The sequence below is a fragment of the Lissotriton helveticus genome, chromosome 9, assembly GCF_964261635.1.
Source record: "Lissotriton helveticus chromosome 9, aLisHel1.1, whole genome shotgun sequence".
Classification (NCBI taxonomy): domain Eukaryota; kingdom Metazoa; phylum Chordata; class Amphibia; order Caudata; family Salamandridae; genus Lissotriton; species Lissotriton helveticus.
The window spans coordinates 1,053,561,660-1,053,589,523 of NC_136070.1; the positions used below are offsets into that span (position 1 = coordinate 1,053,561,660).

Here is a 27,864-nt window from a genome sequence, read left to right on the forward strand (position 1 = left end):
GTGGTTTCTAGTGCTAATTACTACCGGTATTTACAAGAAATGGGTATAACCCAGAGATGGCACTGGGACCTGGGTAATTAGCAGTACAGAAGAAAAACGGTCCCAGAGAGACAACCTTGAAAAACACAAATATTTATGCAATAACGTACATTATAATTCTTACACTGTAATCTTCTGCTCCATATTATTCATTCATATTGAATACACATTTGAATGTTCAAAATCCAGCAACCATCTGGAAATTTGGTACAAAATAGTGCCAGGAGTGTGAAAAAGGGAGAAGGAAAACATTGTGTGCAAAGTGAGAGTGAAATGGGAGAGAAAAGGTTGTGACAATATATACATCCACTATATTATTTACAATAGAAAAGCCTGTACAGCCTGACAGTTGAGTATAAACTAATATTCAGCCATTATGTTGCTAATTAGGCACAGTGAAAAAGCACTGTTAACCCATAGAAACGAAAATGTTGACGTTTCGATCCCAGCCATACGCAGGTGAACTTGATCCTTACAAAGGGGTCTTTCTCAGTAATGAAGGGGTCTTCCTCAGTAATGAATGTCATCTAAACACACCAATGTAAGTCTGTTTCGTTTAATGCTATTGTAAAGCACTAGTTTACTTTGGGAGAAGGACTATTCTGACACTTTTGTTGAGAAGGCTCCTTTGTTGTAAACAAGCAGGTCTCACAATTACTGACAATCCTTCAACTTAATGTTCCATATCGACAATGACAATCTTTTGTGCGGTGTATCCCCAGATTTTTGCCTTACCTGTTTTTGCTGCCTGTAGAACTCTGTGCACTTTACTCCTGCTAACCAGAGGTAAAGTGCACGCGCTCTTACTTTCGATATGATGAAATTGCCCTATCCCCTAGATGGCATATTTAACTTACCCATACGTTCCTAGTATATGGTACCTAAGGTTTACTCAGGGCCTGCATGTTAACTGTCACCAGTGTCTGCAACACATATTGTGACATTCACTGCAGTAAACATGACAGCAGGCCTGCCATGTGTAACACAGTGGTGCAGGGTTTAACTTTCAAACTGACCCATCAAAATAAACCCTTTTTGACAGGCCTAAATCTTCATTTTAATAATGAGTCACCCCAAGTAGACCTTACCTGCAATTATGGAACGAGGCATGGTATTTAAGAGTAGGGCATGTAAAAGTTAATGTTAAACATGTTGTTACAGTGAGATGGCACAAAATGCAATTTTGATCGTAGCAGGGTTAGCTGTTCCATAAGAAACCATTGGGATCCAATATAAAAAGCTAATATATTCATCCCCATTCAGGAAAAAGCTACACCGTTTATTCTTGGAATTTTTAAAATATATATTACAAATGCAATGCATTGGTGAAGTCAGATTTGTACATGTTTTTTGACAGTTACTTTTATCAAATTACCTGTTACCTGCTTATAGCCTCTAGAAGCACATTTGCATGACCATCCAACTGTCATACAGGAGCTGTAAAGTCTCCTTGATGAGGTGTGAACTAACTCCAGAACTGAGACAAAGGCTTTGGGTGTGGGGAGGTGTTCTGTTTCTCTGTCATACTGACTATCTGGCTGTTCCCAAGAGCATAGTTAACTTCAACTGTCAAAGGCAGATGTAGCACCTGTGCATCCCCCTTCCTGTGCCCCCCTAGTCAGTGAAAGACCAGCCCCTGTGGTAAACAAACTGCCTCTAAAAGTAGTTTTGAGTGACCACAGAGACGGGATTGCTGATTTCCCAGGCCGGACCTCTAGGGTAGGCGCAGGAGCTCTGTACAAGGAAAAAAGGTTCTGCCATGTTGGTTTTGGGTAGAGAGGGGGACTATGGGATTATTTCCGAAAATACTCACAGTGAGTGCTGCAACAGTGGATAGGGTCCCTCCTGGAAACGTCTACCCCATTGTTAGAAAGTGGGCCGGAGTTTCACTTACCCACATGATGGCACTAGGAATAAATGTGGCACCCAGGTGTGGGAGACCTGATTTTTTCCGGCTTGTAATTCAGGTCCAAACAATTGCCTGAGACTTTGGCTGCAGCAGCCAAGTCTCATTCCCTGTATCTTTTTCTCACAATGCTCTCTTGCCAGAACAAACTCCCTTTTCCCTCCCCTACTCTTCTCACTCCATCCACTCCTTCACCCCACTCCTTAGTTAAAGCACATTGGGGGGTTCTGCCACTGGTAATGGAGGTATTTTCCCAAAAATATCAGTAAATGAGCACTGATGCAATATTCAACAAGACAGTGCATCCGTCTAAAAAATGTAATTGTACCCAAAAATTGTGTGAATGACAATGATCAGTATTTTGCAGGTTCCACAAATTTACCCAAAAGGAATATTCATAATCTATTTTTGCTATTTTTCAGCTGTTAACTGGGGTGCATGTTGTGTGAAAGTGGGGTAAACTATAGGGGCAGGCATTAAAGTAGACATTCCTTGGTTTTTAGGAGGGTCAGCCTTTTTTAGGGTGCAACCTAAACAGTTTATTACCCTTCAAGTTGTCACACATTTTCATCAAACTAGTGTTATGCCTTAAAATGTATTTCTACCTTTGCGTTATTCTAAATGTTTTTATTTTATTTAATGGTTTTAAATATCCCAGTCTGCCCCACATACTGTTAGTATGCTTTATATGCAACAACGAGACCAACATAAAACCAAACCCTTATATGAAAAACATAAATTAAAAGATAGGGTAGAAGAGTTTGAAAGAGAAATTTGCCCATACAGTGTATGTGTCTGTATGCCTTAGGTTAGGTACAGGTGGATCAGATGCGAGTTTAAGGTTTTTCTGAATGACAAAGGGCTGCTAGAATCCTTAGTTGCTTGGGCAGGGAGGTCCCACACTTGATGTTAACACCGAAAAAATAGCTTCTCAACACCAGGGATGTTTTGAATTTTGGTGTTTTGCTCCTCAGTCCTCGTAGGTCTCCTGATAAAGCCAGCAAGTTTCATAATAGGAAGAAATCTTCAAAACTAATGTTTACAAACTTATACCTCTGTCTTATTTCCTTTGGGTCATTAATACAAATACAAAGCATATCATCATGAAAGAAATGCATTAACATTTTCTTCCACTAGTGAAATAATAATTGAACTAGAAAGTTTACATTTATTCAAATATGTGTAAAAAATGTATTGGTCATTGATGCCTACAATATGAAAGATAGAACAATAACCGGCACGGATTAGGTATTTTCTTAACATTTTTGTCTTTTCTATTAGGGAGTGTTTATCTTCAGTGCTGTCCAAATGACTCCACTCAAAATGGGAAGTTATGTATTTCCTTCTTGGGGCCAAGGTGTGGGCTGGTTCATGGCTCTCTCGTCTATGGTGTTGATTCCTGGATATATGGGATACTTGTTCCTAACCTTAAAGGGCTCCTTAAAGCAGGTATGTGAATAAATGATGATTTGAGATAGGCCACCTATCATTTATTTTTATAACTCAAACTTCTATTTGCTGATTTTCTGAAAGACATCAGTGATTGGGGTTGGATGGATTTTGGCAGTAAAAAGGTGAAGGAAAGCACATGTTGTTGAATTATTATGTTAATGCGTTGTGAAAGTGTTGATTTAAATTCAGGCATATGCTGGGTTTCACTTTCATTTTAACTAAACTCTTCAATATTATGCACTGGATTTGGAATAAAATATGTATATATTTATATTTTGTTTCACTGAAAAAAGCAAACGTTAAAGTAATGTTATAGTTAGGTGAAATTTTCAGGAACAACATAACACTTTAAACTTTCAAAACCACAGAAATTCACCAGTTATAGTTTTAGTTGTCTGCAAAGCTCACCCTTAAAAACAATGCTTCCTGGACCGCCTCCAACTTCTACAGCGAAGAAACTATCCTAAACACGCTCACTGCTTTGAATCCCTCCAATAATTTCACAGACCCTCTCCCAGCATCCCACTTAAAGACCTTCATTCCACTGCTAGTGCCCCTAGGGACTAGGATTATAAATACCTCTCTTCTGCAATGAACCATCCCAGACATCCTCAAAGCTGGTTAGGTATCCCCATCCTAAAGATAGTATTGGCGGACCCATCAGACCTGAATAACTCTGGCCCAATATCCAACATCTCGACCCTGGCCAAACTACTCGAAAAATGTGTCCACATGCAGCTTAATAACCACATATACCACTTCAATCTGCTTAACCAATTCCAATCAGGCTTTCGATCAGGGCACAGTACTGAATCAGCCATGACCCACATAATAGATGATGTATGTATAGGCATTTATATAGCGCACTACTTACCCGTAGGGTCCCAAGGCGCTTCGACCGCTGCGAAACCCTTCCTGGCTTCCCTGAGAGATGGTCCCTTAATGGGTATCTCCAGGGTGAGACCAGGCATCCCCGGCGGTCTGGTGGGGCCGTTAGTGAAGATGAGGCAAGCTAATGCCCAGAGTTGCCGAGTGTGATCGCTGATCAGAGTGGGCACCGAGGCGAGAGAATTATCGAGTCCGCTGACCCTGGTCCAGAAACCTGCCGCGCCGGGAATCGAACCCTGGTCCCGGGCCGTCCTCTGCTCTCGGGTCTGCCGCCTCTAACCAGTGAGCCACACTACTTCATACATTACAAATACTGGATCAAAACAAAGCCTGTTTGGTAATCCTACTTGACCTATCCTCAGCCTTTGATACAGTCAAACACGAAAACCTACTTCACCTCTTGAAACATAGAATGGGGCTATCTGGAACGGTGTTAAAATGGTTCACTTACTTCCTCAAAACAGAACATAAAGATTTAAGATCAACCAATCTTTATCTAATCCCACCCCAGTCACTTTGGGAGTACCCCAGTACCCCAGGGGTCTTCCCTCTCCCCAACACTCTTCAATTTGTTTATGGAATCACTCACTGAGCTTCTCAATTCCGCAAATATCCATTATCACATGTAAGCCGATGACACACAACTCTACATTAAGGTCCACTCTCCTGAAGACATCAAGTCCCTTAACTCAACGCTCCAAAAAACACAGACATGGCTTGCAAAGAACCATTTAAAACTAAACACACTAAAAAACAGAATTCCTCTTAATCGCTCCCCCCAAACAAACAATCATCATACACGAGTGGATGAAGCACCTAACTGCACTCGACGGTCAACCTCTAATCATTGATTTCGCGAAATCTCTAGGAATAATCCTGGATAATAAGCTAAATATGCAGAAGCACATCAGCACTGCAACTAAAGGAGCACATTTTCAGATGAACACTGTGAGAAAATTGAAACCCTTCATACCCGCAAAAGACTTTAAACAGGCAGTTCAAACTCCCAGAGTTGACTATGGGAGTGTCACTCTCTGTGGCCTTCCCAAATCAACGATCACTCCGCTAAGATCCTCAATCAAAACAGCTGCTAGACTCATCATAGGCACCAAAAGAAACTGCCACATTTCCCCTGACCTTTGTGCCCTCAACTGGTTACCTTTTGAGGCCAGAATCCATTGAAAAATCACCTGTATGACACATAAGGCATTGCATCACAAAACCCTGAGATACCTAGAGGAGAAACTAGTACTATTGGGTGGTAACAGATCTACCAGGAGTTCTGATAATCTTCTACTCAAACCAAAATGTTTCACCAAGAAGAAAACATACAATCATACCTTCTCAGGAATGGCTCCCAGGATTTGGAACGCCTTACCCCCAGAAACGAGACTTAATCCGTCTGCTGCTTTTTTTAAAGAAGAAGTGAAATCGATTCTCCTGTCCAAATTCATTTGAACTTTTTTATACACTCTTGTAGATATGTGCTAATCTCTAATAGTTACCAATACTGTATTCACATAATTCATTGTATTTATAGGTATATGTCATTTATCTTTATTTGCCCTGTAAAGTGTTCTGATACCTGCAAGGATCTTGTTCCCGCTATACAAAACCATCAAGTAAATAAATAATAAATAAATAACTGTAACTCATGACCTAAGGTAACTATAACTTGTGCCCCCACCATGCACAGTTTTCTCATCAATAATTTAATTGCAAATGTTGCAATTATTTTATCAATGGTGCGGGAGTGGGCTAGGGCTGCAGAGACCCTGTGGCTCTGCCCGCAGCCCCAGTAAACGGCATGTGGGAGCCCCAGGTGGGCACCGGGGCACCCACCTCTGGTCCCAGGGGTGCTCTAAGGTAAGTATAACTTGCACCCTCACCATGCACTTCTAAACACCCAACATATTTAATTGGTTATGACATATTCTACGACATCATTGATAAAATAACTGCAACATTTGCAATGAAATTATTGATGAGAAAACTGTGCTTGCACTCTTCTGGATCAAGACCTAGCTCGACACCAAAATCCGTTAAACAGTTTGGGCTGTACCTGTCTCAAACGTTCCTATGGAAAAGTGAATGTGGAAAATGTGTTTTGAGGCCCCCCTTTTTCTGAGCCTCCACTTGGTGGATCACCTCAATACTTTCCAAGCGCAATCGAATAAAAAAGTAGCACTTTTTTGTAATGTTTTCTGGAGATTTGTCAAACAGCACTAAAGTTATAACACAGATAAGGCACACATATATACATACATACATATATATAATATATATATATATATATATATATATATATATATAATATATATTATATATATACGTGCAAAATCGGACAAAACAAAAAAGAAATCACTAACCCGAAAGGAAGAAGATACAGAATCAATGATAGAATCAACTGTGAAAGCACATATGGCGTATACATGTTGGCATGCAACTGTGGATGCAGATATATTGGAAACACGATCTGCCAACTCAAAAAGAGAATTCTGGAGCATTTATACAGGCAGTCCAAAATGATGATCTAACATACGCCATGAGCAAACACATGTAAACACACCAAAATTACGGATGGCAACAAGTGAAATACTGGGTCATGGCAACAATCGCGCCAAATATCAGAGGAGGCAACAGTACCAGAAACTGAGACGCCTAGAATCAAGACTGATCATCAGGTTCCAAACTAAACAGCCAATCGGGTTGAACAGAGACAAAGAACTTCATGTACACCTGTAAATACTCACTAAAAACACTGTTACCAGAATTTAAAAATTTCACATGGAGAAAAGAAGGGGCACGTATAAAAAAAATGAAGGGAGACAGTGATCATCAATGAAACACTTACAGAGTACTCTTGAAAACAGTACTGGTCTCAAATGGACAAATGAGTCCAATGGCAGTAAGCTGGTAAAACACAAAAGTGTTAGTAAAAAAAGCTAACACTCAGGTGAACATGGAAAGTTTCAGGCACTAAGCCAATACTCATTGAGCCAATATAACAAACGTGGATTCACTAAAACTACATTGTAAATACGAAAAATGTGCACTATAAATATTGTCACTTGCTGCATAAATACAACCACATTTCCCATAATGCTTCATAATGGCCACATGGGCAATTGTGTATAGACCCTAAATGTGGACTACATAATGAAAAAGGTTTGATAATATTAACTTGTAAATGTAAAGACTGTGCACTGTAAATAATGTCACAATTTATATATTTCTGTATGAAGTACCGCATTTCCCAGAATGCATTATAATGACAACATGGACAATTGTGTATATAAGACAGAAATGTGGATCACCGCTAACCATGATCAAGACTAGAGAGGTCAAAACGCGTTGGTTAGGAGAGGACCTGATGGTGATAGCTGTATCATACTGAAGTAAAAAGTCTTGATACAAACCTCCTGGAGTTATCCATTTATTTGGTGAAAAAATCTATCTATCTATCTATCTATCTATCTATCTATCTATCTATCTATCTATCTATCTATCTATCTATCTATCTATCTATCTATCTATCTGTATATATTTATTTATATATATATATATATATATATATATATATATATATATATATATATATATATATATATATATATATATAGATATATATATGTATATATATATATATATTGCGCTCGTCAAATCCCGGCAACAATCCCCAGGAAAGAAAACAGCACTCGGGAGGTTCCTTCACACGGAGTAGTCTATTCACTTGCTAGCTACACCACATATTTTATATATATATTTATATATGTATACATGCTTGTTTATAGCTTTGAACATAACATTATAACAACGGCAGTGAATATATGTACATAGCTTGTTGATGTGATATGATTCGAGCGGACAGCTCGGGATATGAACATTGCAATAGCAGGGCACTGCGCCCTTTATTATGAATTGGTGAATATCACTTTAACTCAAAAAGGATGTATTACTGATCATGTGATCATCTATACTATTTATGTCACTTCCTTTCTTCTCTACATGACATGTGATCAAGCCTCGGCTGAGGCGAAACGCGTCATGGCGACTGGTGGGCTGTTATTCTTCACGAATAAAGAGCACTGAAAACGAGAGCACGGAGTTTGTGGCTTTACTCAATTTTTCGTCTTCAGCGTGAGCGCAAGCTGGGTTGATTTCGGACTTTTGGAATATATATATACATATATGTTTATATATATATATATATATATATTTTTTTTTTGGTAACATTGGACGTGAGCTCTCTTTATACATGTATAAGGCATAAAGATGGGCTACGGGCAGTTGAATATTTTCTTAGCACTAGACCAATGGAATTTGCACATCGTACGAAAATGATGTTACTAGATATGCTGTCTTTCTGCTTAGAAAATAATCACTTTCTTTTTAATGGCCAATTTTATCAGCAGGTGCAGGGTGTAGCCATGGGGGCCAGTTTCTCCCCCAGTTACGCCTGTTTGTTTATGGGTTGGTGGGAGGAACTGGTCCTCAGGCGCAAGTTCGAACATAACTGCATCCACAATATAGTCTCCTGGATGAAATTTATCGATGACCTTTTTATTGTTTGGCGTGGTACTGAGGAGAGAGTGTTGACATTTATAGATGAAATCAATGTGAATAATTTTAACTTAACTTTTACCTTTAATATCAGTAACCACTCAGTGACATTTTTAGATGTGCAGGTTTTTATAAAAAATATCATCTTAACAACTACCCTTTTTAGAAAACCAACGGCGGGCAATACACTACTCCAAGCAACAAGTGCTCATCCCCCACATTTGATAAAAAGCATACCATATGGGGAGATGCTTTGCATCCGACGTATATGTATTGGCCCCATTGATGCGAAGGAAAAGCAAGTGGAGAGCCTCGCCAGATTCTTAGATAGAGGTTACAGCTATAGAGTGGTAGAGGTTGCTATGATGAAATCACAAGTGAAGCCAAGAGAGTAATTCCTCGAATATAAAGCTAAGATCACACAGGGAGTTGAAAAAGACAAGTCTTATCCTGTCCGATTGATTTTAACATACTCTAAACAAGAAAAGGAATTGAGGAGCATTATCAGACATAATTGGCACTCTATCCAGGATGATCCTGTGATTGGTGACCTAATGCCCTCAAATCCAGCTATAGCCTTTCGAAGAGCAAAGAGTATGGGGAATATGTTAGCTAAAAACAGTCAGGAGAGTTTTAAGAAAGATAATTGGCTACCCTCCAGAAGGGTTTTTTATAGATGCTTAACCTGTAAGGCCTATCAGTTTGGAATAAATACCAAAACCTATACAACAACCTTCTTCGGGACTAGAAGAGAAATTAAGCAACACCTAACATGTAAAACAGAATACTGTGTCTATGTCCTGGAATGCGAGTGTCATCTAAAATATGTAGGTAGCACCAACCTGCAGGTGCATAAACGAATCTTACAACATCTAAGGGCAATCACAAATGAGGATCAGAATTATCCTGTTGCAAGACATTTTCAGGCAGTTCACAACTGCAACCCCAAATGTCTTAGATATTATGCAATAGACTCCATCCCGCTGACAAAGAGAGGAGGGGATAGGAAAGACTGCCTTAGACAAACGAAGACCAATTATATCTTGGAGTTCGATTCTAAATGGCCAGGGGGGTTAAATGCAACAGAGGATCTTCATACATTTTTTAGATTGATTTTAAGCCCTAGTATTGATTCAAACTGTTTTTTTAATGATCCCGCAAGTGTAGAAATCTCCCTGTACAGATCAGCCGAAACCTCAGAAAATGATTAAAACACCATTCCTAGCTGCTATATAGATGAGTTAAAATATAAAACCAATAGATTGGGATGCCCTGTTTGAGGTGTTTTTTATGATTGATTTTAAGACATTTTGGGTAGTTTTTATTTATATGTCTTTTTATTAATTGTTTTAGGCAGGGTGTTAATTATTGTGGTTTTAATACAGGTTTCGCAAATTTGCAAACTCATTACTCAACAATATATTTGATTATCAGTATGTATATTTAAAATTATGCATTGCTCCCTTTCTTCTTTGAATTCTTAAACAATCATGTACGCACTTTATTGGCGTGAGTCACTTTAATCGTTAGCACTGAGGCACAGGTCACTTTTTGCCTATAGTACTGTAGCACCATGGCACTTTCCTCGTATAGAGAATTATGAATTGAATAATTCTTTATTAGTACGGGTGTTTTATACAGACTGTACTTCATTCAGGAAGGATATGCAAATGTGCCTGTGTAGGTAATGCATGAGAATTACCCAGTAACAATTTGGTGTGATGCAGTCAAAAATTACTGAAGGTTAGTTGTTGGAGAAGAATACAACTAAGTGAATGTAGAGAACTGTTCTTTTTAAACACATATACATATATATATATTTTTTTCAATGTATACTTTTGTCTAATTTTACTTCACGTTTATTTGAGCACTTAAGAGTAAGAGTTTATATATTGCATCGTATTAGTTTGACAATGATGAGAAACAAAGTTCTTGGCATTTATGCGGTGAAAAAATTAACCGGTATGGATTTTAAATTAACCGGTATGGATTTTACAGTTTGGGAATCTTTAATCTGAACTGTCCTAAATATAAGCATTTATGCTGTTATTTTACATTTATGACATTTCTCATTGAAAAACAATGTAAAAACAAATCTGGTTATGTATTTAAACATGAAAGTATTTTTACCATGTCAACTGCAATATCGATGCACTTGCACTTTAAAATGGGGCTGGTCAGAACGCACGGTCAGGTGATCAAGGCCGCTTGGACGGCCGAAAGGCGTCTTGACTTGTAAAGGAAAATAAAATAATGCTGGCACAACAAGTTGGTTCACACCCGTGATTCCGCGCTTAAGCAATGTTTTGTTGCGAGGTATTGCAGATATATATATATATAAACAATTGTTGTATCACTCATCCCAAAAATATCATGCCTCGGACTCCCAGTTTTTGAAAAGCGGTAATTTAATGGTGTGGCAATAACCCAACGTGTTTAAAGCCAATGCTCCTTGTTCATGAGTAACTTTGTTGTAGTGACAAAAAAGTTTAAATAACATAAACATGTGACCTTTCCATAGTAAACATGGCAGACAGACTTCCTATCTACAACGAGTTAATTTTTCGTCACTCGGTAATCCTTTCCTTATGCAGTTCAATTGCACTCAAATAATTTGTTCTACGAATGCAAACACCTATTAGGGTTGCAAGTGGGAAAATATGCACAATTAACGTGCACTGATACGGCTAATGATTTAGATAATGCCAGTTTACACGTAATTAAATAAAGTTTTGGACCAACTTTATTGGTCAATTGTCATGAAGACAAACAACATAGTATGCTCGTGAATATGAGTTCTTCATTTGAAGAAATGGGTATCGGGAGACCCAAAAATAACATGGAAGCCCTCTTCCATAGTTTCCAAATTGAATCAGACCCCGCTATCAACGGTGGTCATGCCGGAAAAAGATTAACCGCCCCAGTGGGCATGCTGATCCAACAACTCACCATATTCACGGAAACCTTGTTCCAAAAGCAGATCAGTCATACTTACACAGTGGATCTCCTTTACTATTAAGCCAAGTCAGTACTGCCTAAGTGGGCTTTGCCAAATACTGTTGCTTTTGTAAAATTGTCAAATCAATGGGCCAGTCCAAATCAACTTACACTCATATCAGGTCGATATATTTAGCTCCATTGCCTTCCACTTGTCACCCAATTCAGAGAAAATGTGTAAAAAATATGAACAGTCTAATTAATAATCAAATTTCAAATATTCGTTCATACAACTATAGAACATTAAGAAAAAAGAATAGTGAGGTTAATACATGATAACTGATTCAGTAGCAGAGTGTCATAAAACATTAAAAACTGTGTTGCTCAGCAGTGTCTAGACCTCCTTTTGTTTGGCGAACGGACTCATCCTAAGTGGACCAACTAGTATTCATCCCCATTGTGACCTGTTGGGGCCAAGATGTGGCATTGAATTATCAGTTTGGATTTCGGGAGCCTTAATTGCTGAGCCCTATCACCCCCTTGTTTATGAGTCAAAATGGTTTCAAGTGTACAAAACGATAAAAAGTTACTGTTCTGGTTGTGATGGGTCTTGAAATGTCTGGCGATAGGGTACTGTTTATCACATTCTTGATAGCACGAAGTTGCTCTAAAATGTGTTTCTTCGGTTTGTGGATCGTGCTGTCAATATAGTATTTGTTGCACCGACATTTCAAAGCATACAACACATGGACAGTAGTGCAAGACACATGTTTAGTGATTCTATACGGTTTACAATCTTATGATAGTTCTATCGCTTTGCAATTATTATTGAATTTACCTGCTTTGCAACAACCACAAATAAAGAATCCTTGTATACCCGTACCCTTCACCTCAGGTGTGGTAAGCGCTCTACAAATGATGTCTTTTAATGATTTTGTCTATCTGAATGTGATTTGTGGGTATTCTTCAATACAGCGGGCCAGATCCTTGTCTGTCTTTAGCACATGCCAAAATATATCTAAACCCCTTTCTCACTTGCTCAGCTTGGCCATGGAATGTAGTCATGAACCTAATTTTTTGTTCTGACTCATCACGTAATGTACTTTTAGGTGTCAGTAACTCTATTCTGGTTTGTTTCTCAACTTCTTGACTGGCTTTTCTAATCATGGGACTGTATAGCCTCTCTGCAAGAATCTTTTAGTCATTCGAATTTCTTCAATCTTAAAGCCCTCTTCCGAGCTTCAATTACGTTTTGCTCAAAGTAGTTCACCCAGAGAGATACTTTGTATCAAATTATCTGTGTAACAACTACGGGCATGAAACAGGATATTGCCTGCTGTCTCTTTGCGATAGAAGAAGCTGTCCAAATTATTCTCATTCACGGTTAACAGAAGGTCTAAGAATTTAAACTTTTTCTTGGCAATTTGGCTTGTAAATTTGAGGTTTAATGTATTGATATTCAATGTATTAACAAACTGGTTGGCCTCATTCTCATTGCCACTCCAGATTCACAAAATATCATCTATGACCTGAACCACATTACGACCTTTTGGGTAAATTGATCCAAATTGTTCACCACGTGCTCCTCCCACCAGCTGAGGTAAAGACCTGCAAAACTGGGGATGAAGCAGGTCCCCATTGCTGTGCCGAGTGTCTGCCTGTAGATCTTACTATTAAATGTGAAGAAAGTTTGGGTAAGACATGTATACATCATGTCGATGAGCATCTCCGTATGAAACAGATATGACAGTGATCTGTGCCTCAAAAAATGACGGAACGCTCTCACTCCTAGGTCATGTTGATGCATGTATATAGAGTATTTACATCCATGCATAAGAGAAGGTACTCATCTTTCCTTTCAATGTCATGTATCCATCTAAGAATGTCACCCGTATCTTTAACAAAAGATGGGAGACCTTGTACCAGAGGCTGCAGGAAAAAGTCTACGTATCTAAATGTATTCTCTAAGCAGCTTCCTCTTAAGGAGACAAACGGTCTCCTCGGAGGTTTCAAACTGTCTCTATGAATCTTCGGTAGTAGATATGGGGCAGGGAGTTTAGAGAATTTACAGGCAAAAAGTCATGTTCCTCCCATTCCAGCAGGCCTCTTTCCCTCCACTCACTCATTTGCATTTGATACATTTCACTAGATGCCTCTTATTTTGCTCTGGTACTCAGCTCATATCTGGCAATATCGCTAAGTTGTTTGTTGCCTTCATCAATGTACATTTTCCTTGAGAGTACCACGACATTCCCCCCTTTGTCGGAATTTTCAACTACAATTGATTGATCCTTTCTCAGACTCTCTCTAGCCTATGTCTGTGCTTCAGTGATATTTTTTCTGACAAACCATCTCTTCTTACATAGACCCTAGAACTCATGCATCATGCCTTTCTCAAACACATCAATGGCATCATTACTTATCTGTGGTAAAAAGATAGATTTGGGTCTAAACCCACGTTCAGCACTAAGGTCAAGTCTAATGTCATCATTTATCAGATTAATAACTGGATCGTAAATGATCCCGGTTCTCCCTCTAGTTCATTCATCAAATGCAACAACTCAATGTCACCAATGTTGATGTTGCTGGGCGTCTCTCTCCTATTCACAGGTCTTTCTAAAACTCTAGTGGCATACCACTTTCTTAATCTAAGTTTTCTTGTGAAATGGAACTCTTTAATTCTACTGTGTAATTGAACTGGTAGTGGGGCAAAAGAATAGACTCAACAACAATATCTCTACCTCTGCATTGTTCAGTTTATGACCTGACAAGCTGATAACTGTCCTTTGATCCATTATTTCACCTTCTTCTGCGCCCTTGTTCGGCTTCCCACAGGACTTCCTGAGTCGTCTCTTGATTTCGTGTTTCCTCTTGCACCTCCCCTTCCTCCTTGTCCACGACCTCTGTATCCTGCTTCTCCTTGTTTGTTGTGTGCTGAGAGTCTCCCTTGAGCTATCAGGTTGAATTATGTTAAAATTTAGTTTTTAGTCCGTTTTGTTTGTATATTTTGGAGATGTCACTCTCAATTTTGTCACTTTCTGCAGCATCTGTCTGCAGGTTACTTGACACCTGCTCACTGACGCCTCCTCCCTCTACAGTGGTACTTCTTGTTTTTGATGTTGTTTTTCTTTCAGAGGAAATGCTTCTAAGGTGATCATATATATATATATATATATAGTAGCAGCCCGTCCCGACGTTGTCCGGCTATGAATTTCTGCGGGCCAGTAGTATATTGTTTTGTAGGATTTTGTTTTGATAACATTACTTATCTGTGACAGGCCTGTGAAACGCTCCGATTCACAGTGCACTGCTGATGCACTTAAGAGTGCGCGTTCAGTAGTGTGTGAGCTCGAGTTTCCCTACTTTATTTTTCCTTGCAATATTATATAGCACCAACTCGACAACATGGCATGAGCACAATTTACATTACAGAAGAACACATTCATTTGTGGTAGGCACGGGGAGACAAAGTGATTTGCCTGGAATCACAGGATGTTGAGCTGATGCCGAAATTCGAACGTAGCTCCCCAGCTCTAAAGTTCGCAATTCTAGAAATGTTGGCGGGAGGTGTGTCTAAAGTGTATGTCGGTGCTGGCCATCAATGAGAGAGACCTGTGCATTTTTCAAATCGGTGGTGAAAAAATATGAGTATGTTGCCGGAGATGTGGGCCGCGGTGCCACAAATGTACTTACCGTGGGAGGGTAAACACCCATTATTCCACGACTTTCTTTCCCCATACCATCACTCCGCATACTTTCATTACGAAAGTACCATGAATCCGCAATGCCATTATAATGCATGGCATTACATTTTATATGCTTTTACCACACCTACATTTACAACGAAATTCGTTGTAAATGCATGAATGGTAAAAGCATGTTTTTTTAATGTTTGGATAAGGTAAGTATGGGTATATGTTTTTGGGTACTGAGGTATATGTTTTGGGGTGTTTGGGTATTTTAAGGGTTCAGATATAGTTTTGGGTTATGGGGTACAGGGGCATTTTTAGGGTTTAGGGATAGGTATGAGTTTTGGGGTACAGGGGTATTTTTAGGGTTCAGGGCTAGGTTTGGGTTTTGGGGTATAGGGGTATTTTTAGGGTTATGGGGTAGGTTTGGGTTTTGGGGAACAGGGGTATTTTAAGGGTTCAGGGCTAGGTTTGGGTTTTGGGGCTCAGGGGTATTTTTAGGGTTCAGGGCTAGGTTTGGGTTTTGGGGTACAGGGGTATTTTAGGGTTCAGGGGTAGGTTTGGGTTTTGGGGTACAGGGTTATTTTTATGATTCAGGGCTAGGTTTGGGTTTTGAGGTACAGGGGTATTTTTAGGGTTCAGGGGTAGGTTTGGGTTTTGGGGTACAGGGGTATTTTAAGGGTTCAGGGCTAAGTTTGGGTTTTGTGGTATAGGGGTATTTTAGGGTTCAGTGGTAGGTTTGGGTTTTGGGGTACAGGGGTATTTGTAGGGTTCAGGGCTAGGTTTGGGTTTTGGGGTGCAGGGGTAATTTTAGGGTTCAGGGGTAGGTTTGGGTGTTGAGGTACAGGGGTATTTATAGGGTTCAGGGCTAGGTTTGGGTTTTGGGGTACAAGGGTATTTTTAGGGCTTAGGGATAGGTTTGGGTTTTGGGGTACAGGGTATATTCATAGGGTTAAGATGCGTTAGTGTTTAAGGGTGTTGGGGTATTTTAAGGAGTAAGGGTGGGTTATGATTATGGGGTGCAGGGGTATTTAAAGGGAGCAGGGTGGACACCGGGAGCTGGAATGTACTGAACCTGGGAAGAAAAAACAATGAAATATTGGGCACAACGCTTGCTTTTTTTTCCGTAATCCCGCGCCCCGCACATGCCCACGCCCCAGCACACGCCCACAGCACACGATATGAGACATGGCATGAAGGGCGGAACGTACCACACGCCCCCAGCGTTTGTCACGCCCCCAGCACACGCCCACAGCACAACGCAGACACGCCCACAAGGGACTACATTGCTGGCACGGTTCTTTTACCTTTTAAATGTATATGGTGGGCATCTGCATAGCCTATGTCCTTCTGCTGCAACTGCCCTTTCCAACGCTGTATTGGATGTTGTGATTGGTGCTGTGGTTCCTGAGATTACCCGCCGCAAAGGCTTGGGCTCTCTCTTTATTATATTAGTATATATATATATATATACATATATATATATATATATATATATATATATATATATATATATATATATATATATATATATATATATATATACATATCTATCTATATATGTCCATATGGATATATCCATATATACATATATATACATAGCTCCCTACCACTGGTACAGAGCAGCACACTTGCAAAGTTGGAAAACAAGGAGTAATTAAACATTTCCCCTTTTAAAGCCGGATTTCAAATGGAGTTATTTTTTTATACAAAACCCATTTCTAATTGTTGGTACATAGAGTTTTGCTTTAAAAACTATGAGTGGTTCTCATGAGAACACACATGTACTACCCATGGAATGCCGCCTCGGCCCTCAGCAAGGCAAATCAGCGCTAGGCACTGCTTTGCATCACTTTTAGGCAACTTTAGAACACAAAACAAGTTTTCACTGGGAAGTAAATAAAAAAATATATTTCTTTTTAGCTGGTTTGTATCAGTTTGGTGATTCAAACCCAGCACAAAATGTTAGTAGATCTACTCCTAAGTGTGTTTAAAGATTTCTTTCAATAGCAGCGCGTTTCAACCTAATGGTTGTCATCAGCACCACTGATGACAATACCCTATATTCTTAAAACCTTACAACAAACAATAGACATAAAAATATGCTCATGGTATCTTTTCGACATGATCAGAGATACGTGAACAAAAACTAATATGAAAGTGACACATTTGTAAGTGTTTTACAAATATACACATCAAATAATTCATTTGCTCATTAAATTCATTGTATGCTCCTGTAATTTAAAAAAATTCAGTAACAATACATTTATAAAATTGATAACATGAAATTGTAAATGTTTTGATACATGTAATTAATAGAAATTCATATGACTAATTGATGCAATTGAGTATAATCAATGTATATAATTAATTCAAAGAATTAATTCAGAAACCAAAATATTCTTATAATCTAAAATGAAATATCTAAATGGGTGGTTTTGACAATGACGTTTGGTTTAAACATGTATTTTGGCTATGATAATAAAGTAGTGCAATATTAGGGATGGGCAAAGAATTCCACTCCGCAGGCGGAGTTGCAGAGTTTTGCCCACTCTGCGCTCCGTGCAGAGTGCAGAGTTCCGGAAAACTCAGTGAAGTGACACAGTGCTGAGTTTTGTTTCTGAAGCTCTTCACAGTAAGTTGCCGAGCGCTTGCAAGAAAAAATAACACGCTAGACCTCCTCATGGCGAGATTTCTCATTGTGGGCGGTTGCAGCAGGTCGCAATTGCTCGCTTTGAGAAATCTGCCATTCACGTTAAGGAAGCTGCTGCTCGAGTAGAATGTCTACTCAAGCGGCAGAAAGCAGCAGCGCCCTCTGGGACGATACGTAGTGCAGTTTGCGTTGATTTTACAGTGCAAAACAAACTCTTGTCACTAACAATCAGTGTGAGCAGTATGACGTAACAGACTCTGCTGATGGTGGAACTCTGGAGAGTGCGACTGAGTTTTTTTGGCACTTCGCGGAGTTCAGCAGAGTAAAACTCTGTGAACTCTGCCTAGGCTTATATAATATTTCATACTTGTAATTCTGGACCCACAGCCCCTATTGCGACATCTCCAATGGTATTTCACTCAGTCAAGTGAAGTGGCTGGATAAAAAACATCCAGAACCCCAGTATAACCACAGGTCTTTCAATCCTAATCAGGCCAGTAACTTCTCTTACAAGCACCATTGGGATTATTGGCCTCTTATAATGAGCACATACAAAATCTCTGCAATCTGATAACCAGGACTTAAACATCAGATGCAGTTATGCAAGCCTGCTTAAGCATTTGTATTAAAAATGTCTTTGTTCTTTTTGCTCTTGAGGTTTCTGATAAAGGATCATGTCTACTAAGGCCAATCTAGCTATTGCAGTTTTATGGCATCGGAAGCATGAATAGAACATCCAGACATAAAAAGGAAACCCAACCTTAACAACTTACAAGTCCAGCTAACCACCAACTTGATTGAGCGAGACACTATTAGCTCAAGGAAACCTCTGAAATGCCTACTGCTTAACTGTCGATCCGCAGTAAAACATGCGTCAGACATCGCTGCCCTTATCATTAGCCAGGAAATAGACCTAGCAATCCTAACAGAAACATGGCTTTCGGAATCCTCATCTCCAGTCATGGATCTGTTAGTGCCCCCTCAATATAACATTGTGAGACTAGATAGACCAATAAAGATAGGAGGTGGTATAGCCTGCATCCACCGATCGGATATAGAGATCAACCAAATACAATCCAACCCACTCGAATCCTGTGAATGCCTAGGTCTTAATATACGATCAACAGACAATTAAAGGTGCAACCTGCATGTCCTGTACCATCCTTCAGGAACTAATGCTAATTTCATAGACCAGTTAATGGAGATCATCACAAATAACTCTAACACTCACTCTAACAACATATTCCTAGGCGATTTTAACTTACACTGGGACGACAAGAAGGACAAACAGATCAACGCTCTTAAAGACTTTTTGATTGAGCTAAATCTTACCCAAGCCTGCACACAGCCAACACACTCAAAAGGAGCAACGCTACACAGGATAATATCGAGAAACAAGAACATAGTAATCCACTCAGTTGTTCCGTGCGACTGGTCGCATCACCATGCCATAACCTTACTAATACCCACCTTGAAAAGGAATAAGACCACGCAGCCTATTAAACTCAAAAAGTGGACCAGGGACAATAAAGACTTGAATATTGAACGGCTAGTAGAAAGTTGTGAGAAAGATCTGAATCCACCTAACAACTTGCGGAATGTGAATGATCTAACGGATCACTACACTACAACAGTAACAAATATAGTCAACACTACTATGCCACTAAAACTGAAAAGAATCACAGAAAAGGAAAAAACCCTTGGTTCAATGGGGCACTGAATGATGATAGGCAGAAACTAAGGCTTGCTGAAAGAAAATGGAGACAACACCCTTTATCCCCCGTGCTGAAAGTGCTCAGAAAAATCTGAAACGAGTACAACAAAAAGATCCTCAATTCCAAAAAGGAATATATTAGATCAGAACTGGAAAACGCCAAAAACAGGCCACGGAAACTATTTGAGATTTTAAAGCAGCAATCCAACAAATCGCCAAATCGGCCCAGGAAACTGCTAAAACTCATCTGAGTTGTGAAGAATTCTCAACTTTCTTCACCAACAAGGCCAACACATTGGAAAAAGAGCTTAAGATGGCAGCGGACAACCAAGCTAACCAACCACACAAACTGACTAATACCACCCTGACAATAGACCATGTTAGAGCAAAAAACAAAGTGGTACAAAAGGGGGTGGTGATGGACGGAGCATCTGAACCAGTGAAACACTCACACCCAGTCAACAGATCTGGGTTTAATCCATCACCGTTCTTTAGCCCACTCTGCCACCCCAGTTCAGACATGGCCATATGCAAATCAGTCTGACCCTGTGCCTCATGGGAACAGTCCAGCCCGAACTGCCAAGCCATGCCTTCCCTAGACCGGAAACAAGCTACAGAGGACCGGTTTCTGGCATTTCAGCCATCTTCAGCCCTGCTTGCTTGAATCCAGTGGCATAGTGAGCAAGGGACTCACGTCTGAGCATACCCTGCCAACTTATGGCGAACAAAGTGGTACAAAAGGGGGTGGTGATGGACGGAGCATCTGAACCAGTCAAACACTCACACCCAGTCAACAGATCTGGGTTTAATCCATCACCGTTCTTTAGCCCACTCTGCCACCCAAGTTCAGACATGGCCATATGCAAATCAGTCTGACCATGTGCCTCATGGGAACAGACGACTGCCAATTGGGATTCAGAACAGGCCACAGCACGGAAACAGCGATCCTACATATCGTCGATGATGCGTTACATGCCCTTGATCATAATAGAACATGTCTAGTAGTCCTTCTTGACCTGTCATCTGCATTCGACACGGTAAATCATGAAAAATTACTAGGCAGGCTTCATGACAGGATGGGAATGTCGGGAAATGTGCTTCAGAATAGAACTCAAAGATTTTTGGTCAGCCAGACGCTATCCCCATCATGTCCTAATTCGATCGGAGTCCCTCAAGGATCTACACTATCTCCTTCACTTTTCAACCTGTATGTCGAACCTCTTACAGAAATTCTCCGAGACGCAAACATATCCTTTCACATGTACGTGGATGACACGCAGATATACATCAAGATCGCGTCTCTGGAAGACATCAAGTTAATTAATGAGGCCTTAAAAGTGTCATTATGCTGGTTAACCAGCAATCACCTGAAGCTAAATGCACAAAAAACGGAATTCCTATTAATCTCCCCACCAAAAAACCACACAGAAGTGAAGGAATGGACCAAACTGATCACAGCACTAAACTGCACCTCTACTCTAGTGGACTCTGCGAAATCATTAGGAATCACTCTGGATAAGAACCTAGACATGAAAGCCCACATCAAATCAATGGCTAAAAATGCCATGTTCACTTGAACTACATTAGGAAATTGAAACCATTCATTTCTACGGCGGATCTCAAATTGGCAGTACAATCCTTAGTTATCTCAAGGATTGAATATGGATGTACAACCTTAGCAGGTCTTCCAAAATTGTCCACGGCCCCACTAAAAGCATGTCTCAATTTAGCTGCAAGACACATCACTGGATCGAGGAAATTCGATCATATCTCACCATACGAAGACAGAATTCAACTTAAAATGGCATGTATCATCCACAAAGCGCTCCACTACAAAACACCAAGATACCTGGCCCAGAAGATCGAGTTATCTGGAGGAGGCAGACTAGCTAGAAGTGCCAAGGAGCTGCTGCTGCGACCACCCATCTTCCGGAAGAAGAAAACATATGACAGAGCTTTCTCCGGGGCAGACCCCAGTATATGGAACTCACTCCCTTCAAATATTAGGAAAATTACAAACACGGCAACATTCAAGAGGGAAGCTAAGATCTTCCTAATGAGTAAGTTCCTTACATAGGCAAGAAAGGACATCACCACCACTGCGACATAGATGTTTCCAAAACTGAACAACAAATGGAAGAAAAGAGAAAGCCACCAGCCATAGTGAGGATAACCCAGCGCGGTACTATACCTATCCAAAATTTGGAGGAAGAATGCACAGATAAAGACAATTCAGAACTTATTTATTTATTTATTTATTTATTTATAGTGTTTTATATAGCGCGGACAAGACCCGTGGGTATCAGAGCGCTTAACATATGAGATTACAGATTGGCATTATAGAAGCAATTATAGCAGCAAAACATATATGGAGGTAGAAGGCGATATACTATCTAGGGTGATTACAAACTGACATAGAAGGTTAATAAATTGACATTATAGTAGCAATTAAAACAGCAAAAACAAATATGGAAGGTAGGAGGCAATATGCTATCTAGGGTGATTAGATAAATATATTCCTAACGCCTGTGCACTTAGCGATAAGTGGTACATATAGTTTAGGTTGTGTCATAGTCATACAGTCAAGTTCGATGAGGTAGGGTTGTAAGTTATTATCAGAACAATGTCAGAGTAATTAGCAAAAGTCGAATGGGTATAGCTAGTTGTAACGATCATAAATATTAACATGATAAGGTAGGGGTAGTATCTTTTGGTGTGAGACATAGTGCAGATAACACCTAAATATGAGGTAGAGATAGGGTGTAAAGCCGAGGCTTGAGTGGATGGTCATAGCTTGAGTGGATAGTCATTTGTCTTATTGGTCTTCCGATTGTTTATGATGACTCCAGTCCTCTTTGGAGTAAAATGTTTATGCCACTGGTCTGGGGTCATCTCTATGTAGGGTATTTACTCATCATATGGCTTTTCAATTCCCTTTTAAATGCTGCAATATTTTGAATCTTCCTGATGTAAGGAGGGAGTGAATTCCAGACTCTGGGGGCGGCTCCCGAAAAAGCTCGGTCATAGGTCTTTTTTTTCCGGAAGAAGGCCGGTCGTAGTAGGAACTCTTTAGCGCTTCTCGTTGATCTGTTACCTCCCGATAGCTTGATTTTCTTGGCTAGATATCTCGGCGTGTTGTAGTGGACCGCTTTGTGTGTGATACAGGCCATCTTCATTTTAATTCTAGCATCGTAGGGTAACCAGTTTAGTGCCTTCAGGTGGGGAGATATGTGATCGAATTTCCTCGTTCCCGTGATAAGTCTTGCCGCTGCGTTGAGACAGGCTTTTAGTGGTGCAGTGGATGTTTTTGGTAGGCCAGCTAACGTAGTGCAGCCATATTCGATCCTCGAGATAACTAGCGATTGGATAGCAAGTTTTAGATCTGCTTCTGAGATAAAGGGTTTCAGTTTTCTTAGATAGTTCAAATGGAAACGGGCGCTCTTGGCCATTGCATTGATGTGTTCTTTCATGTCTAGGTTCTCGTCTAGTGTAATTCCTAGAGATTTTGCTGAACTAACAAGGGTCGGAGTGCAGTTAAGCGCAGTCACCAGTTTAGCCCATTCCTTTACCTCTGGTTGACTCCTTGTCGGTGAGATTAACAGGAATTCTGTTTTGTTGGCATTAAGTTTCAGATGATTGGCTGTTAGCCAATGCAACGCTTTCTTTAGAGTTTCATTCATAAGGTCAATGTCATCACTGCAGGCAATCTTCATATATATTTGCGTGTCGTCTGCGTACATGTGGTAGGAGATCTGTGAATTCCGAAGAATCTCTGTGAGAGGTTCTACATATAAGTTGAATAGATCTGGGGATAGCGTTGATCCTTGAGGGACCCCTATTGTGTTAGGGCATGGGGAGGAGATTGCTTGATTGACCAGGAATAGCTGAGTCCTGTTCTGCAGGAAGGAGTTAAACCACTTCAAAACATTTCCAGATAAACCCATCCTGTCATGTAGTCTGGTCATCAGTATCTCATGATTTACCGTGTCAAATGCTGATGACAAGTCTAGTAGAATCAGTAGGCACGCATGATTTTGGTCAAGGGCTTGTAAGGCGTCATCAACAATATGTAATATCGCAGTTTCAGTACTGTGTCCTGTTCTGAAACCTGATTGGCAGTCATCTAATAGTGAGAACTTAGCGATGTGTTGACTCAGTTGGCCTTGCACGCATTTCTCAATAAGTTTGGCCAGTAAAGGGATGTTGGTCACTGGTCGATAATTATTTGGGTCAGTTGCATCCGCTGTCGGTTTTTTGATGATGGGAACTACCTGCCCCGTTTTTAGGCAGTCAGGGAGGGTCCCTTGTGATAGTGAGGCATTTATTATCTCAGCCCAGATCGGAACTAGAGTGTGGCTGATTTCTCTTACACATTTTGCCGGTAGCGGGTCTTGGTAGTGGTTGTTGGGTCTAAGTTCCGCTAGAGTGTTGGCGATCTTTTCCTGGTTGTATAGTTCAAATGTATCCCAACTTGCCTTATTTTTTGTTGGGGGATCTTCCGTTGTCACGTTCGCCTTATTTTTAGTAGCGGGATGGGTCGTGAGGTTAGCCGCTGCATTTGTGAGCTCAACTTCTAGCAGTTTAGTTTTATCCGTGAAAAATTAGGAGAATTTCTCACAACTTATGGGATTTTTTGGGTTCTCTTGGGCCGTTTTAGTTAGTTTGTTTGACTGTTGTTTTAGGATCTCGAAGAGTTTTCGAGGTCTGTTTATGGCATTGTCCAGTTCAGCCCTTATAAATTCTTTTTTGGCGTTGGTTATCTTTAAATTATATTGTTTTCTTGTTTTTCTGAGGGCCTTCAGTTCGGGGGAGGAGGGAAGTTGTCTCCATTTCCTTTCTGCCATTCTCAGTTTTCGCCTGTCCTCGTTCAAAGCCTCATTAAACCAAGGATTTTTGGGCTTTTCCGAGACTCTTTTCAGTTTTTGAGGCAAGGTGTCATTGACTATATTACCGATTGAGGTTATGTAATGATCAGTCAGCTCCTTTACATTCTGCTCGTTGTATAGTAGAACTATTGTTACTGGAGTACAATTTACAGTACAGTAGGCAAGTAGAAGACCTTTTATGGTAACCTTGAAGATAGACATAGACAGGAACTATATAGATATATGTAAATTCCGATATCATGTAGTAGCCTAAATGTACCAAGTGAATGCATTTATTTTATGCTAATACTTTATAGATGTATACCCAACCTACCTCATATCATTTAGAAACGTTTACTATATAGCTCTATACCTACCTACCTACCTACCTCAGTCACTGAATGGTTATGCTATGCAGGATGTACCTCTAACCTACTCATGTATATGTATATGTGAAGCGCTCTGATACCCAAGGGTCACGTTCGCGCTATATAAATCTTTCTAAATAAAAATAACAAATAAATAAATGAACGTTTGACATGCCTAGGTATAGTTAAAATATACTTAGGCATGTCAAATGATAGTCACTATGATGGTGAGTAGAGAGAGCATCAAAATATCGAAGTGGTCAGGGAACTTAAAAGAGTCTGGTGCAATCCCAAATTCTAGCTAAGTAGGCTAGGATAAAAAAGACAAGGTTACGAAAGGTGGGTAAAGGAAATATGTGCATTAAAGATAGAGGGATTGGAAAGACAGGAGAATATATACGGTGAAAGGAAGGGCATAAAGGAAAAAGCAGAAAGAGGGAAGATGGAAATTGAGGTTGAGGGAGATTTAGAGAAAAAACAAGACATAGAAAGTAACAATATATTTAGGAGAAGAATAAGGATCAGTGCAAAAGTATAGATTGACAAAGTCACTGTAGATGAGAGGGTCATAGAGATAAAGGGTGAAAGGAAGGGGTAGCTAAGGAGGAAAACAGAAAGAAGGTCAGAAAGTGAATTAAGAAAAATAAGGAGCGATACAGCAAGAGTGAGAATGAGAGAATAAGAAATATGGGATGAAATAAGAAACTGGAGCCAAATATAGTTATGTGGAAAAAAGAAAGACTGTTGAAGGAAAATTTAATATTTCTAATAGAAATTTGACGGATGAAATAGTTACTTAATGGCATATGGAGAAAATATAGATGTGTGAAGCGAGAGAAGAGCATAAGAGAGAAGAAAGGGGAATGAGAATAGAAGAAAGAAGAAAAGATTTAGGCGTGGAAAAGGAACACTGTTGGGTGTGGGAGAGTTGCTGTAGGTCAGTTTCGTACTGACAGAAGCTCAGTGTGTTTCAAAGTAGGTACTGAATTGCGGGAGGGTAGGGGCTCTTAGGACCTGCTCAGATGATTTACCATATCCATGCGTCTATTCCTTATAAACTGGAGTACAGACATTTCAGCTTTTTGCTCTTGGCACCATAATTCTTTAAAAATGGCCCGGCTGCAGGCACCCTTTTTTGATTGCGTCGGATGAGACTCACTAAACTCTAAGTCTAACCGCAAAAGGATACTAGTTTTGCTCCCCTTTAATAGCTCTTTTACCGATGCTTTGATGATTGTTTGCAGTCATTCAATTTTCCTCAATGAGTTATGAATTTGCTGCCAAGATATATATGCCACCTGCAGATCATATGTTAAAATTCTGGATGAGCCAGCTTAGACTTTGATTTTTCACAGATCAATAAATTGAGCAGGGGTGTAGTACCACCTCTTACTTTTAGTGCTATAAATGGTACAATTGTGGTAGGAAGCACATATAAAAATTCAATAATAATATGTCATTGAGTTGACATGATGACCTTTGATGAAAATGTCAGCAAAAACAAGATTACGAAAGCACTGCCAGTTTTCATTAGAGTTTTTATTAGTACACAAACAGAATTGGTCTGCTAATATAAACAGGACACAGTATTTTCCTGCAGAACTACATTAGAACAGTCTACTCCTGGGAACAAAGAGGTAGACAGACAATGGAGCGAAACGCTTTCGCAAGAAGCAGAACTGAAACATTCCAAAATAGGTTTGCTAACGTGCTGGACAAAATGTTTTTAAATGTAATACTGAAAATCTGCTAATACTTGAAATTATAATTATGGTAATGAGAGAAAATAAAGATAAAACCAACTTCAATGTTGTCAAATTTTCTGGTCCAAAGATACCTTCTCATCCAACCATCTCCTTTGCTTACAATGTAATTGTAACCTCAATCACTGAATTTAGTAGAAAACAAAAGCAACAAAAAATATGTTTTCTTTAATTTTTTTTGAAGATGAATATTTCATTATCATCCGACATATTTAGGTCCCTTGTAGTGTTTTATGGTTTAGGGCATGTCTTTGTCTAGAGTGGTATGGCAGGCAAGAAACTATGGACTGAAATGCGGCCCCATAGCTCGAAGCTAGCCAAAAGGCACCAGACCCTTTAATTAATTCAAGCATTCCTCCCATCGCTTTATTGTTCTTTGCAAAGTTTCATATGGCCTATATTTATCATTTGAAATGCACCACTGAATATAAGTCATGTCCACATTTCTTAGAGGCAGGGATATGAAGTAACTCTACAATGTACATTCTCTCTAGTAGTGTTTAGCATTTTACATAATGTTGGAAAATACAATGTATTTTAGGGAATACCAGCTACCTAATTTTACGCAGATTGGGGCAGCTTGTCATGAAAAGTTTATTGAACACTAGTCTAGACTTCATAGAGTGACCAGATGAGGAAAAAACAAGCGAAATGCTGGAGCACCATTATACAAAATATTAAAAAAATAAAAAAGGGAGATCAGTGATGGGGTCCAACGCATTTTGGAATTCACAATATATTTGTCATTACCATTTATGAATATGTCGTTAGCTTGTATCTTGCATGAAACTTGAATATTAGGGAATACCTTGCATATATAAGTCATAAAGACGCAGGTTAAAATGTCTCTCAGCCATGGATTACTGTTTCCACAAGCTCCAATTGGCATGAATGATTCAAAATTACATATCTGTAAAATAACATACTTAAACTTCACTGCAATTTTCCTAGTTACTGATCAATCAATCAATCAATCAATCAGTCCATTTCTATAATGAAGTTAATCAGCTTAGAGGGTATCCATTTG

General features: G+C 39.6%; 1 protein-coding gene across 1 annotated transcript in view; it reads left to right on the forward strand.

The window, feature by feature from the left end:
- The window catches only part of SLC6A1 (solute carrier family 6 member 1), a 598,500-nt gene that overhangs the window by 547,657 nt on the left and 22,979 nt on the right, over positions 1 to 27,864 (forward strand). Inside the window, exon 14 of the mRNA XM_078661404.1 lies at positions 3,227 to 3,394. Within this exon, the coding sequence (XP_078517530.1) occupies positions 3,227 to 3,394 (168 nt within the window). The remainder of the gene's footprint in view (positions 1 to 3,226; positions 3,395 to 27,864) is intronic.